This window comes from Oncorhynchus masou, chromosome 26, assembly GCF_036934945.1.
Source record: "Oncorhynchus masou masou isolate Uvic2021 chromosome 26, UVic_Omas_1.1, whole genome shotgun sequence".
Taxonomy (NCBI): Eukaryota; Metazoa; Chordata; class Actinopteri; order Salmoniformes; family Salmonidae; genus Oncorhynchus; species Oncorhynchus masou.
Window position 1 is genome coordinate 633,522 of NC_088237.1, and position 15,043 is coordinate 648,564.

The 15,043-nt window shown below is 41.4% G+C and overlaps 1 protein-coding gene across 2 annotated transcripts in view; it reads left to right on the forward strand.

Moving 5' to 3' along the window:
• The window catches only part of rap1gap2b (RAP1 GTPase activating protein 2b), a 76,141-nt gene extending 61,754 nt beyond the window's left edge, over positions 1-14,387 (forward strand). For both annotated transcript variants that reach the window (XM_064938036.1, XM_064938037.1), the window contains 12 exons: positions 7,232-7,387; positions 7,803-7,874; positions 8,032-8,118; positions 8,373-8,516; positions 8,710-8,817; positions 8,996-9,096; positions 9,356-9,460; positions 9,701-9,821; positions 9,945-10,047; positions 10,180-10,250; positions 10,424-10,466; positions 10,560-14,387. In XM_064938036.1, the coding sequence (XP_064794108.1) occupies positions 7,232-7,387; positions 7,803-7,874; positions 8,032-8,118; positions 8,373-8,516; positions 8,710-8,817; positions 8,996-9,096; positions 9,356-9,460; positions 9,701-9,821; positions 9,945-10,047; positions 10,180-10,250; positions 10,424-10,432 (1,077 nt within the window). In that variant the 3' untranslated portion in view covers positions 10,433-10,466; positions 10,560-14,387. The remainder of the gene's footprint in view (positions 1-7,231; positions 7,388-7,802; positions 7,875-8,031; positions 8,119-8,372; positions 8,517-8,709; positions 8,818-8,995; positions 9,097-9,355; positions 9,461-9,700; positions 9,822-9,944; positions 10,048-10,179; positions 10,251-10,423; positions 10,467-10,559) is intronic.
• Positions 14,388-15,043: the final 656 nt, after the last annotated feature.

Consider the following 15,043-nt stretch of genomic DNA (forward strand, 5'->3'; position numbering starts at 1 on the left):
TCTCGCAAAGCTGGGACCTTGAAACTGAGATACTCCTTTTGGTTCCCAGAGCAATGTTCTGGGCGTACTGCCAATTGGCCAGAGGAGGAAGTCACAGTCACCTGCACAAACCAAGATGGAGTGAGAGGAGATGCTGTTTACAATTTAAGGCGTATCTCTTCAGACAATAAAATGTCACCCTCACAGGCCTCGTGTTCTAACTGGACAACCAGTTATAGTGGGCAGATCCAATCAAATCAGCATTAAGTAACAAGCGAGCTCCAGCTAGTCATTTTTTAAGTACCAACAGTGCATTCAGAAAGTATTGACACCCTTTGACTTTTTCCACATTTTGTGTCACTGGCCTACACACAATACCCCATAATGTCAGTGGAAAGATGTTTTTTTATATATATATTTTTTATACTTTATACAAATTAAAAGCTGAAATGTCTTGAGTAAATAAGTATTCAACCCTTTTGTTATGACAAGCCTAAATAAGTTCAGGATTGTTGAACATGATTTTTGAATGACTACCTCATCTCTGTACCCCACGCATACACATCTGTAAGGTCCTTCAGCCAAGCAGTGAATTTCAATGCTTCAATGCTTCTGTGGGTCGCTCTGGATTGGAGTCTGTTAGATGAATGAATGTAATGTAAATGTTGAGCAGCTTCACTGTAAGTAGATTGTATGTTTTGTCATTCAATAATAATAATACAAAATAAAGACTTGAAAATGGCAAAGTAATGATCAACAACCAACTTAACAGAGCTTGAAGAATTTTGAAATATATTGTATAATCAAGGTGTGCAAAGCTCTTAGAGACTTACCCTGAAAGACTCCCAGCTGTAATCACTGCCATCGGTGATTCTAACATGTATTGACTCAGGGGGTTGAATACTTATCTAATCAAGATACACTACATGGCCAAGAGTATGTGGACCCCTGCTCGTCGAACATCTCATTCCAAAATCATGGGTATTAATATGGAGTTGATCCTCTCTTTGCTGCTATAACAGTCTCCACTTTTCTGGGAAGGCTTTCCACTAGATGTTGGAACAATGCTGTAGGGACTTGCTTCCATTCAGCCACGAGCATTAGTGAGGTCGGGGACTGATGTTGGGTGATTACCCCTGGCTCGCATTCGCCATTTCAATTTATCCCAAAGGTGTTGAGGTTGAGGTGAGGGCTCTGTGCATGCCAGCCAAGTTTTTCCACACCGATCTCAACAAATAATTTCTGTATGGAGCATTGTCATGCTGAAACAGCAAACGGTCTTCCCCAAACTGTTGCTACAAAGTTGGAAGCACATAATCATCTAGAATGTAATTGTATGCTGTAGCATTAAGATTTCCCTTAACTGGAACTAAGGGGCCTAGCCCGAACCATGAAAAACAGCACCAGATCATACACCAAACGTTACAGTTGGCACTATGCATTGGGACAGGTAGCGTATTCCTGGCATCCACCAAACCCAGATTCGTCAGTCGGACTACCAGATGGTGAAACGGGATTCATCACTCCAGAGAACGTTTCCACTGCTCCAGAGTACAATGGCGGCAAGCTTTACACCACTCCAGCCGATGTTTGGCATTGCACATGGTGATCTTAGGCTTGTGCGTGGCTGCTCGGCCATGGAAACCCATTTCATGAAGCTCCTGACAAACAGTTATTATGCTGACATTGCTTTCAGAGGCAGTTTGGACCTCGGTAGTGAGTGTTGCAATGGAAGACAGATGATTTATATGCGTTACGCGCTTCAGCACTCGCCGGTCCCGTTCTGTGAGCTTGTGTGGTCTACCACTTTACAGCTGAACTGTTGTTGCTCCTAGACGATTCCACTTCATAATAACAGCACTTACAGTTGACCATCTCTAGCAGGGCAGACATTTGATGAACTGACTTGTTGGAAAGGTGGCATCTTATGACTGTACCACGTTGAAAGTCACCGAGGTCCTCAGTAAGGTCATTCTACTGCTAATGTTTGTCTATGGAGATTGCATGGCTGAGTGCTCAATTTTATACACCTGTCAGCAATAGGTGTGGCTGAGATAGCTGACTTTACAAGCATTTCGCTACACACGTAATAACATCTGCTAAACAGGTGTATGTGACCAATACAATTTGATTTGACTTGATCCACTAATTTTAAGGGGTGTGATTGAGATAGCTGAATCCACTCATTTCAAATGTTAGAATTCTTTTCCTCTTTGACATTACAGAGTGTTTTGAGTAGATTGTTGACAAACAAATTACAATTAAATCACTTTTAATCCCACTTTGTAACACAACAAAATGTGGAAAACGTCAAGGGGTGTGAATTAATTCTGTCGAAAGAGGAGAGACCATCACTTCCATAAAAGGATCCACTCTCCCGCCCTTTGGTTATTCTCAAGCATGCTTATCTTGCTATGAATGCAGTGATACATCACACTCCTATTATGAGCGAACCGGGGTTTACATAATCTTAAATTCTCTTTCAGTTACCAAACCCATTCACAGGATTGGTTAACTCTTGAGGTCTCGCGGGTCTCCACCGAATTAGGAAAATCCGCCTTCAGTTTCTGGGTAAGGCGACAGAGGAAAAGCCATAGGCTCCAAGGTGCGACAAGGGGAAAAGGTTGACCCAGCCCAAAAATGGGGTTAGGTAATGAAACCTGAAAAACCCCTGTATATACTGTGGGCATGAACAGTGACTGGTAGAGCACAGTCCACCCACACGCTTAGGGACGCTAAGGGACGCTAAGGGACGCTAAGGGACGCTAAGGGACGCTAAGGGACGCTAAGGGACACTAAGGGACACTAAGGGACGCTAAGGGCGTAAGAAGGACTATTTCGTCTTCACACTTTCCAGTGGTTAATAGCTGCTGTGAAGGATTTTAAGCACAATAGACATGTCCCAGAATGAGCTAAAAGCTTAGAGTCTGGGTGTAAACGACGTTGCCCCCTTAGAGACTACAGTTATGGAGAAACTATCACTGGCCGTGCCCGAATACCCATACTAGAAAACTGCATACTCATTTCTGTGTTTTATCAAGTAGAATTCACTCGTCTTTTCTGAACTTTGACAGCAATCAGATTAATTGATGCTCTGTACCAAAATGAACAAATGGCGGAAGTCAATGTAATCGCACATTCGATGACACATTTAGAATAGTATTTTCAAAATCCCACATGCTATACTAACAGTTTTATAGTATGTGAAATTGTTTAAATAGTACTCAATGTGTCTCTACACCTTCTCGGTAAGTACTTGTTAGTTCCGGAACATCTGAGGGTTGCTGATGTTGGGAATACCCTGGCTTCAGAGAGCATGTTTTATGATACAGGAGTTGGCCAATTCCCTACATGTGATACATCGAAACAAGTATTATCATTTTTTGGTACTTTTATTTAAATCAGGGGAGCCCAGTATGGGTATTCGGACGGCCACTGTCGGTGCCTCGGTAGGCCGAGAAAGTGGAAAAATGACCTTAACAAAGATGAACCTTCTCTCCAGCCAAAATATCCTGCAAGGAGCATAGGACCATGGAGTGTAGGAAGGTACCATCTCCACGACAAAAACACACCAAAAATGCACCAACTTGCGGATGTCACACTTCTGCTGCATGGTGGAGACTGTAGTTAAGTCACCGTTGGCTATTGAAAGTAGAATGGGGATTTCATAGCGAACTGAAGCTTGTATCCCCTCGTAATAGTAGACAGCCCTTTGGGAGTAACTGGATTAGATATTCTGCATAGCGGCTTACTCTGGCAATTCCCTCGAGGGTCTCAAACATGATGTTTCTCAACCATAGTTTGGAGGAGTGTTATTAGGCTACTAGTGATCGGAACCAATATGGAAAGTCTGTGTCAATTGTCTGCATTTTTTTTTTCAATTTTAAAATTGGAGACTGAAATGTGACTGACCTGCACAGCAAGGTTTCCGTACTAGTGACCAAGAAGATTTAAATGTATTGGACATTTGAGACATTTACTGGTCATCAATATGCACTGGGTGTGTAATCCATTAGGGCGTCCGCCCACACAGCCAGCGCCATCAATAAACGAGGGATGTTCGCCAAACGAGCCACATTTGTGTCCTTAAAAACAGCCTACAACTAATTACAAAAACACTATTCCTTGTGTTTCGATGTGTAGCATATGCAAAACCTATTGTTTTGTATGATATTAATATTTTAAAATGAATATAAATGAAGAGAAGCTATGACTTAGCCCAGAGACAGAGATAGATGTCAGATAAGCTATTGCATCTACTATACAGATATAGGGGTACAGGAGGAGGCTAATTAGTTCATTTTCTATCAGAATATTTGTTATAAAGATAAGCATTATATTGTTTGATTATAGCAGTAACTCTGGTAGTCCTAAAGCATTCTTCCTCATTTCAAATTCAACTGTCGGAGGTTCAAATCTCAATTTAAGATAAAAAATAGTTATAAATTGCTGAGGTGTTATGAAGACGCAGGGTGAGACCCAGATGCAGACACCGGAGGCAGATGGTTTGAGTCTCTGATATTTATTGAAATACAAGGGGCAGGCAATGGGCAGGTTGGGACAGGCAGAAGTTCATTAATCAGGTCATAGTCTGAAAGCTACAGTGGGGGCAGGCAGGCTCAAGGTCAAGGCAGGCTGAATGGTCAGGCAGGAGGCCTCAGTGTCAGGGCAGGCAGAATGGGTCGGAATCAGGAGGACTAGAAAAACAGACTGGGAAAGCAGGCGCAACAGACAGACAAAAAGAGAACACAGGTTTAAATACACTAGGGATAATGAGGAAAATGGGTGACACAGTCAAGCACAAAGACAGGTGAAACAGATCAGGGTGTGACAGGTGCAGTCACTTTTGAGGACAAAAGTAAAGTAATAAAACAACAGTAAAAAGACATTTGAAAAAAGAGTAGCAAGGCTATATACAGACACCTGTTAGTCAGGCTTATTGAGGTAGTATGTGCATGTAGGTATCGTTAAAGTGACTATGCATATAAGATAAACAGAGAGTAGCAGCAGCGTAAAAGAGGGGTTGGGGAGGGGTACACAATGCAAATAGTCCGGGTAACCATTTGGTTACCTGTTCAGGAGTCTTACGGCTTGGGGGTAATTAATTAAATGGTAGTACGTACTGGATGTCCTTTGGGTGGTGGACCATTCTTGATACACACAGGAAACTATTGAGTGTGAAAAACCCAGCAACATTGCAGTTCTTGACACAAACCGGCTGGCACCTACTACCATACCCCGTTCAAAGGCACTTCAATATTTTGTCTTGCCCATTTACCCTCTGAATGTCTCACATACATAATCCATGTCTCAATTGTCTAAAAGCTTCAAAATCCTTATTGAACCTGTCTCCTCCCCTTCATCTACACTGATTGGATTTAACAAGCTACATCAATAAAGGGTCATAGATTTCACCTGGCTTCACCTGGTCAGTCTATGTCATGGAAAGAGCAGGTGTTCTTTTTTTTTATTCAGTGTATACACACTGGTCATAAACCTCACATGTTTAGTGAATCTAACTACAAAGCAGATGATGCCTTCACAAAAATTTGGTCAAAACATTTTCTTTCTTACCTCAAAATCTATCAAAGCCTATCACAGGGTCTTACTTCTTCACATGAGGGTTGAGGATTAAATTGAGCATGTGAACAGTGAGTCACATGATTCTAGCTTGTTCCTGATTAGAAATATTGAGTGTTACAACTATCCCATGTTACAACCATCCCCAGTCTCCCCTACTTAAAACCGATCTTAATCTAAACTTAATTTAACTTAATTTAACCAACAAAAATGTCTCTACAGAATTAAACAAAACACCTTTTGCATATTTAAAGAACTAGATTAAATAGATTATTAAATAGGCCTACAAAAATAACAATGATATACAATAATAATAATTATAAAACAAGCGATTTTAAAATATTAACAGATAAATAAATAAAAGTTCCAAAATTGCATCCTACCTGAATAGCGAGTTGCACAGTAGCCTGCATTTGGCCGAATCAACGCTCTTCTAAACTTTGTCCACTACAATATTAAAATGTGTCCATACAGAGGACATTTCCCCTTGTAGCAGGCTCCAGACTAACAATTTCGTTTTTCAGTTGGTAGCACCAGCCCATTCACTTTTTCTCTCTCATGCTAACATATGGAATTGTTTTAAACTAACAAAACATTTAATATAAAAAAATGTTAACTGTAGCCTACTGCCCTATTCGTCCTATGCACTCGTAATGACCAATGCGCATTATCTTCTCTGTAAAATAGTTGATATTAAGCTCAACATTTGAGTTGAGAAATAAAAAGTAGACCTACAGAAAGCTGAGAACATCCTCTCTCCATCCGTGCCAATTGGATTTTAAAATGTTATACAATCAGAACACTTTTTTTCTCCCGAGCATTGTGCATGTGACTTGAATTAATTGTAATTATGTGAATAGCCTAATGATGATGGTGAAAGCCCAGTAACAGATTAACTGTAGTCCCCTTAAGCATAGATTTTTTTTTCACTGTCGCTCTAAAATCACGATGTTTTGATTTATTTGGTCATGTGACAAAGATAATTTTTTTGTCTCTTTTATCAAAATCATTTTTTCAAAAATGAACTGTTTTATTTTCATAACTGATCAAAATTCAGGTATACTATAGCCTATAGATAATATTGTGCCCATGTGAACACATTTATTTTAGGCCATATAAAAACAGCTACATGACTTAATGAAAATCAGCCAACAGACTATATTGTTTCACATTCTTTAATAAATGTTTCCCCTCCAAATAGGCCTACAAGGAAACTCTATGTGTCTTGATGACATTGAATGTGCAGGGGGGTCTGTACACAGCGCAGTATCCTCCACAAAAAATGTTGCCCTCTCGACAGGGTCTGAAGACCTACGCGTGGCAAGCAAAATCCTTCAAGGTTTGCATGTGAGAAGATTAAGCAGGCAACGGGTATCCAGTCAATATTAGGAGAGCTAGAGTAGTGAGTGACACTCTTTGTGACAAAGAGAAGCGAGAATAACCAGGGGGGGGGAGAGTGGCTCCTTTTATGGAAGTGAGGGTCACCTGTCTCCAACAGACACTTTTAATAGGTACTTCTGAGAGAGTAGGAGTTCCTAGCTAACCCCCACATGTCATACTTCGAAATAAGTATTTGAAAGAAACCCTGACAAAGGTTGTAGCTTGCTACCAAAACATTGGTTTGTAACTTTTGGTGAAATAGAAATTGATGAGAGTAACCCCGCCCCCACAGCTCCAGAGGAAGCGACACATAGGAAATGACATCGTAGGAGTGGTGTTCCAGGAAGAGGCCACACCCTTCGTAGCAGACATGATCGCCTCAAACTTCCTCCACGCCTTCATACTGGTGCAGGTGGACAACCCCTGTACCCAACAAACCACCTACAAGGTACTGAACAAACACACACACTAACCCAGGGGTCGGCAACACCGCAAGTAATATTTTATAAAAAAATATATATAATAACATAGATTTTTTGGGGGGGGTGGGGTCATTTTGTAAAATCACCCGGAATTCAAACAAAACATTTGTTTAATTTTGGAAATCTGTTCCCAAGTATTTCCATGAATTAAAAAAGAGACGTGTTTGTATGAAATGATTGTTATTTTCAAATACAATTTCTTTTTGGGCTTAGTTTTGGTCAATTTGCATTGTACAATTTATTATAATTGTGTTCTGGCCCCCCGACCATCTGCTCCGATAAAAATCGGCCCATGACTGAATCAAGTTGTCTACCCTTTCTCTAACCTAACATACACGCGCACATGATGACAACTCTGTTCATTATGGTTATGATTGACAGGTGTCAGTCACAGCCCGAGAGGGTGTACCTTCATTTGGCCCGCCCCTCCCCAGTCCAGCAGTGTTTAAAAAGGTGAGAGCAGCCCGAAGAGATTTAGGAAACACGGTCTATTCTGAGAGAATTCAAATAGATTTCAGCTTTTACCTATTCATGAATAATTGCTCTGGGCTTTGAGACCATTTGTTGCATTTGTCTGTTTTTTCTTCTCTCGCCCTCTCTCTCCCTCCAGGGTCCAGAGTTCAGAGAGTATCTTCTAACTAAGTTGATCAATGCAGAGAATGCCTGCTACAAGAGTGACAGATTCGCCAGGCTGGAGGTGGGTAATAAATAAGTTATTTTAATTATTATATTATATGGTAAACACATTGCGTACTACAGAGGGAGTCTCAGACCCACCTAAACCTAGGAGGACAACCTCAGACCCAAGCCAAAACCGTGTTTATGTGGTCTTGAATGGTCTCTCAAGTCATAGACGACAAGGTCAAGATGTGAACTCAGGTCAAATGTATAACAAATGTATAACATATTTAAGTGCATTTTATGTGGTTTATATTACTTGCGTGTGTGTAGGAGCGAACGCGGGCGGCCCTGCTCGACGGTCTACATGACGAGCTGCACAGACAGACTCAGCGCATGCTGGGAGTGGGCATCGGCCCCGAGGAGGAGCGGGCGGAGAATGGACATGGCCACGGAGGACTGCTGGAGTCCATCAAGGTCAGACACACACACACACACACACACACACACAGTGGTGGAACAAGTGCTAAATTGTCATACTTGAATAAAAGTACAAACTATCTCTCTCTTTTCATGTTTCCCTCTTTCCTACCCCCACATATTTTAACTCAAAAAGGCATTAATTAATGAGTGAACAAGAATAGATTTTCTCTCTCTCCCTCTCTCCCAGAGGGCGATGCGAGGAAGGAGTGTCTCCATGGAGATGATGGCAAAGGGTGGAGGAGGTGGCCTGTCCACCAGTCTGAGTGGAGGGGTTCTGCTCCACAGCAGCTCTGATGTGAGGGAGGGTGATTAGAAGTGAAGGCAGAGGTCAGGAGGTGGGAGTGGGGATGATAGGTAGTTAAAAAGGCGAGGACAGGGGGACAGTGAGTCTTATAGTTGATAAAATGCTGTTACAACTTCTCACCCATCTTGCTCTCTTTTCCCTACTGCTTCCCTACTCCTCTCTCTCTCAGGCAACTAATGTTAAGTCTCCAGTGAAACGTCGCTCTGGTCTTTTCCCTCGTCTGCTCAGTATAGACAGCCAGACAGAGAGACATAACCCCAATCATCGCAGGTAGGACACAGACACACAGAGACTATAGATGTAGATCACATCTATAGATCTAGTGAATGTGTTGGTGCCTTTCGGGCAGTTCAGAGTCATTGAGGAATGGAATAGTTTATCATGACTGTTTTTTGTTTGTATTTGTAATTTTGTAATTGTACGACGCAGGGCTCCCGAGCAAAAGAGACCTTGGTCTCAATGGGACTCTGTTAAACAAATTAAGATACAAAGATTTAGTATATGATAGTGGTGCTTTTGTTCTTTACAGTCTCCATAGTGACCAGAGAAGCTTTGATACTGGCCACCCCACGCAGGAAGTGAGGTCAGAGACCCTCTCTAACCCCAGCTCTCCAGAGGCCTCCCTTAAGGAAAGGTGTGTTTCCCCCAAATTGGATCTCTCTCTCTCTCTCTCTCTCTCTCTCTCTCTCTCTCTCTCTCTCTCTCTCTCTCTCTCTCTCTCTCTCTCTCTCTCTCTCTCTCTCTCTCTCCCCCCATCTCTCTCTCTCTCTCTCTCTCTCTCTCTCTCTCTCTCTCTCTCTCTCTCTCTCTCGGCCCAGCAGTGTAAAGTTAAAGGGGAGCAGTAGGACTAACGTCTCTCTTACACCCCCCCTAGGCCCAGCAGTGTAAAGTTGAATGAGTGCAGTGCAAGCAGGACAAACGTCTCACACTCCTCATCTAGTACAAGTAGCTTCAGCAGTGCAGCAGGAGAGGGAGAGGCCACCGACACTGACCCTGTGAGTGGGACCCGTTTGTTTGAGTGAATGTGCGTGCTTCAAAGAGAATGTGTGTATGTGTAGTGTATTTCTCACTTTATCCCTTCTCTACATCTCTCCATCCCTCTCCATGTCTTTCTCTAGAACACCCTGGCACCCTCAGTGTTCCTTTCTGTTCACAGCCCCTCCCTCACTGTTGAAGGTCAGAGTTCAGGGACCCCTGTCATTATGTGTCGCAGCCCCACTGGTAACCACGACAACAGCTTCCTGTGCTTTTAATAATCATACTTGTCTAACTTAACGTAAATATTTCTTAGTTATTACATCAGAGGAAATGTTTGTTTCTAAATGCTTGTTTTTTTCTCTCTTTTCAATCTAGAGTTAAAGAATAAGAGTTCTCCTAGATCCAACTTGAAGTTCCGTTTTGATAAATTGAATCACTCTGCGACAGTAAGTGTGTGTGTGTGTGTGTGTGTGTGTGTGTGTGTGTGTGTGTGTGTGTGTGTGTGTGTGTGTGTGTGTGTGTGTGTGTGTGTGTGTGTGTGTGTGTGTGTGTGTGTGTGTGTAAGAAAGAGAACCTGTGTGTGTCACCATGTCACCAGCCCCTCATGTCTTTCTAACAGGGACAATAGGTGACAGATGTGGGATGAGAGAGAGATAAAACAGGTGAGGGAGGCTCTTGTAAATTGAAATGTGTTGTGTTTTAATTTGTTTCTCATTTTGTGGTTGGAACTGTTTCTCTTTTTCCCACTTTCTCAGTTCAAATGGGATATATATATATCTAGAGGTATGAAGGGCAGTACATTAGGGATGGGTGGAGAGAAATAAGAGAGAGAAGGCCCCTCCAACCTGAGGAAGAGGTTGAAAGAAGAGAAATGGCTCAAGATGGATGATTCGGTACACACACTACAGTGGAAGTTTTAGGCCCAGGCAAAGCTGTGCTCTGCCTAGTGGATAATGGTCCTTTCATATTCAGCTGTCTGTGTGGTTGTTTCCTGAACACTGATCAACGTTCTATGAGTGGCTCTAACATGGGTCCTTGTCAGCAACTGCACTGCATTCAATACCACACAGAACTGTAAGGCGTACATTTACATCACTAAGGCCAGACGTTTTTCCTGACCATGTGGTCTAACCAGGAAAAACTCTGGCCATAGGCATCACCAATGGAGGCAATATTGATGTCCAGACCGCCATTCTTGGAAAGGGAAAAATAATCATGGCTTGTCATACAAATGTTACAATCTGAGGGTCCCTGAAATTTCTACACTGAACAAAAATATAAAAGCAACATGTAAAGTGTTGGTCCCATGTTTCATTAGCTGAAATAAGATCCCAGAACGATACGCACAAAAATATGATTTCTCTAAAATGTTGTGCTCAAATGTATTTACATCCCTGAGCATTTCTCCTTTACCAAGATAATCCATCCACCTGACAGCTGTGGCATATCAAGAAACTGATTAAACAGCATGATCATTTCATGTGCACCTTGTGCTGGGGACAATAAAAGGCCACTCTAAAATGTGCAGTTTTGTTACACAACACAATGCAACAAATGTCTCAAGTTTTGAGGGAGCATGCAAATGGTATGCTGACTGCAAGAATATCCACCACAGCTGTTGGCAGAGAATTGAATGTTAATTTGATGTATGCACTTCACGGATGAATCCCGGTTTCAACTGTACCCAAGCAGATGGCAGACAGCGAGCACGTATGGCTTCGTGTGGGCGAGTGGTTTGCTCACGTCAACGTTAAAAACAGAGTGCCCCATGGTGGCGGTGGTGTTATGGTATGGGCAGGCATAAGCTATGGACAATGAACACAATTGTAAGGGTTTTCCTCTGGTGAAGGAGAAGCGGACCAAAATGCAGCGTGGTGGTTATTCATGTTCTTTAATAAAGGAACTCGACATGAAATAACTAACAAAACAATAAATGTGCGAAAACCTAAACAGTCCTATCTGGTGCACAGACAGGAACAATCACCCACAAACACACAGTGAAACCCAGGCTACCTAAATATGGTTCCCAATCAGAGACAATGACTAACACCTGCCTCTGATTGAGAACCATATCAGGCCAGACATAGAAATAGACAAACAAGACATACAACATAGAATGCCCACTCAGATCACACCCTGACCAACCAAAACATAGAAACATACAAAGTAAACTATGGTCAGGGTGTGACAACAATTGCATTTTATCAATGTCAATTTGAATGCACAGAGATACCGTGATGAGATCCTGCGGCCCATTGACGTGCCATTCATCCGCTGCCATCACTTCTTGTTTCAGCATGATAATGCATGGCCCCATGTCTCAGGGATCTATACACAATTCCTGGAAGCTGAAAATATCCTAGTTCTTCCAATTGCTTGCATAGTCACCAGGCATGTCACACATTGAGCATGTTTGGGATGCTCTGGATCAACATGTACGACAGTTTTCTCCAGTTCCCGCCAATATTCAGCAACATCGCACAGCCATGGACAATCAGTGGAACAACATTCTACAGGCCACAATAAACAGCCTGATCAACTCTACGCAAAGGAGATGTTGCGCTGCATGAGGCAAATGGTGGTCACACTAGTTACTGACTGGTTTTCTGACCCACGCCCTTACCTTTTTTTTCAAAGGTGTCTGTGACCAACAGATGCATATCTGTATTTCCAGTCATGTGAAGTCATAGATTAGGGCCTCATTTATTTATTTCAATTAACTGATTTCCTTATATGAACTGAAACTCAGTAAAATCGTTGAAATTGTTGCATGTTGCGTTTATATTTTTGTTCAGAAGGAATAAAGTGATTCCTGATTCTGTTCTAATTGTTCTATTTCTCTGTCTGAAACAATAATCCATGCAAAAGAGAAAATGACAATGCAAAATCAAAGAAAAAGAAACATGTACTCAGCAAACATCACTTTATTGGCCCCATGTGGGTATTCGATTGGCAAGGTGGGAACGGGCTAGCCCTCACCAGCCCAACATGGACTAGCCCACAGCAATCCCACATCCGCCCAACACAGGCCAGTCCACACCAAGCCAGTAGCATGTATTTATTGATACCAAGAGAATCCAGGCCTCCCCCCCAAAAAAAAAAAAAAATACAAACAAAATTATTGTCTTTTGTCTCTCTGTGTTTCATACATTCAGCCTCTTGTGAATTGAATGAAATGTATCTAACCGGAGAAAGCATTGAAGCGAAACAGCCCCTTTCTGTCTCAGCATGTGTAGCCCATCTATCTGATGCTGTTTGGTCAAAAAGAGTATGACATTGTTGCCGCCCGTATCATTGAACGCAAGCGAAGCCAGCAATCATTTGGCCTCGGTATCATTTGGCATTTGGCCTTGTCATGCTACCAGTTTCTTGCCAATTTCTCGCATGGAATAGCCTTAATTTCTCAGAACAAGAATAGACTGACGAGTTTCAGAAGAAAGTTCTTTGTTTCTGGCCATTTTGAACCATTTTGAGCCACAACTTGCCATTGGAATATAGGAGTGATGGTTGCTGATAATGTGCCTCTGTATGCCTATGTAGATATTCCATAAAAAATCTGCCATTTCCAGCTACATTCCAGTCATTTACAACATTACCAACGTCTCCACTTTATTTCTGATCAATTTTAAACGATAAAAAAATGTGCTTTTCTTTCAAAAACATGGACATTTATAACTGAACCCAAAATTTTGAAAAGTAGTGTATGTACAGTGTGTGTGTGTATATGTATATGTATATATATGTATATGTATATATATATATATATATATGTATATATATTAAAAGAGCACACATCTTGAAAATTGTTTTCATTCTCTCATGTAATTGCACTAAAATACCTGGTGGTTATGGGTGCGCTTGCTTCAATGCTCGCCCGGATGTCAGGCGGGTCTTGGTCCTTCCCACCCTTGGAAAATCCCTTTGGGCTGGGGCCAAGTGCACCCACTGACCAGAGCACCCACTAATGGGAGCGGCCATTTGTATTGTATTTGCATTGCACTGTTGATGTTGTTGTCAAAAAATTTTTTTTTTAATATATACAAAAATACAAATAGCATTGAAAGCACGAGTACTTATTTTCTATCCATTATGCACCTGACCTCTCCTTACTAAACCTGATTTTACTCAAGTGGTAAACCCTTATCAATAGTGTCTTAAATTATCCCCATAACCAAGCACTGAATCAAGTAATTGAGTACAGTATTTTTCACATATAAATATAGTATATGAATATATGATGTACATGTCAGTATGTTATATGATTGACAAATGCCTATTTGGATTTATGTGTGATTTTATGATGAGGGACAACAGTTGTGGAGGTTTCCTGATGTCTGTTGTTGTCACCCCTGGTAATGTATAGATTATAGCCTATATACTATTTATGATTGAGCACATAGCTAACCCTATGACTGTGATATATGGGTCAGACATAAACAATTTAAAAAAATGTAGGTATTGTGTTGCCATTGTCTTGACAATGAAATAATAAGTATGTAATTTACAGTTAACTCATGTAAATCAAATTTACTTATGTGCCAATGGAGAATTTGCTGAATAAAATGCTGTATTTTGTGTCACAAGACAGGTTTCCATCGAATGTTTTTATGCGAGTAAAGTACATGTTGGATATTTAAAAAATATTTTTTGTGTCTGCAAAATTAGTTATGCGAGAAATGCTGGTGGAAATGATTTTATGCGCAAATATCAAAGTAAACTTGCAGTCACGCGATGACATGTGCTACGACTCGGGAAAGAAAGCAGTTTATTGAGCTACAGATAAAATAATTTATGATGAACTTTATTTACAAGGTGGTGAAAGTGCAAGGTGATGAGCTTGATTCTCCTTTCCAATAAATATAGCCGTCTTTGTATCAAAGATAATTGCGTAATTATCGTATTTCGTCGTCCTAACGTAGTCTACACTGCTATCTGCCCAGCAGCTAGCTAACGTCCACCGTCTACTAGCACTGTAGAAACTATTCACTCAACTGAACGACTCGATTAGTGTAGTGTTGGCTAGCTACATAGTTGTCTTTGCTGTCTTCGTATCTAAGATAATTGTGTAGTTTAGAGTGTGTAGACTTAGAGTGATTATCTTAATTTACCGAGGTTAGCTAGCCAGCTATTTGTCGTCCTTAACATAGGAGATACTGCTAGCTAGCTAGCCAACAGCTAGCCAACGTCTACCGAATTGAACTTCATCAACCCGGTCAACATTCCGCTTCGCTCCACAGGT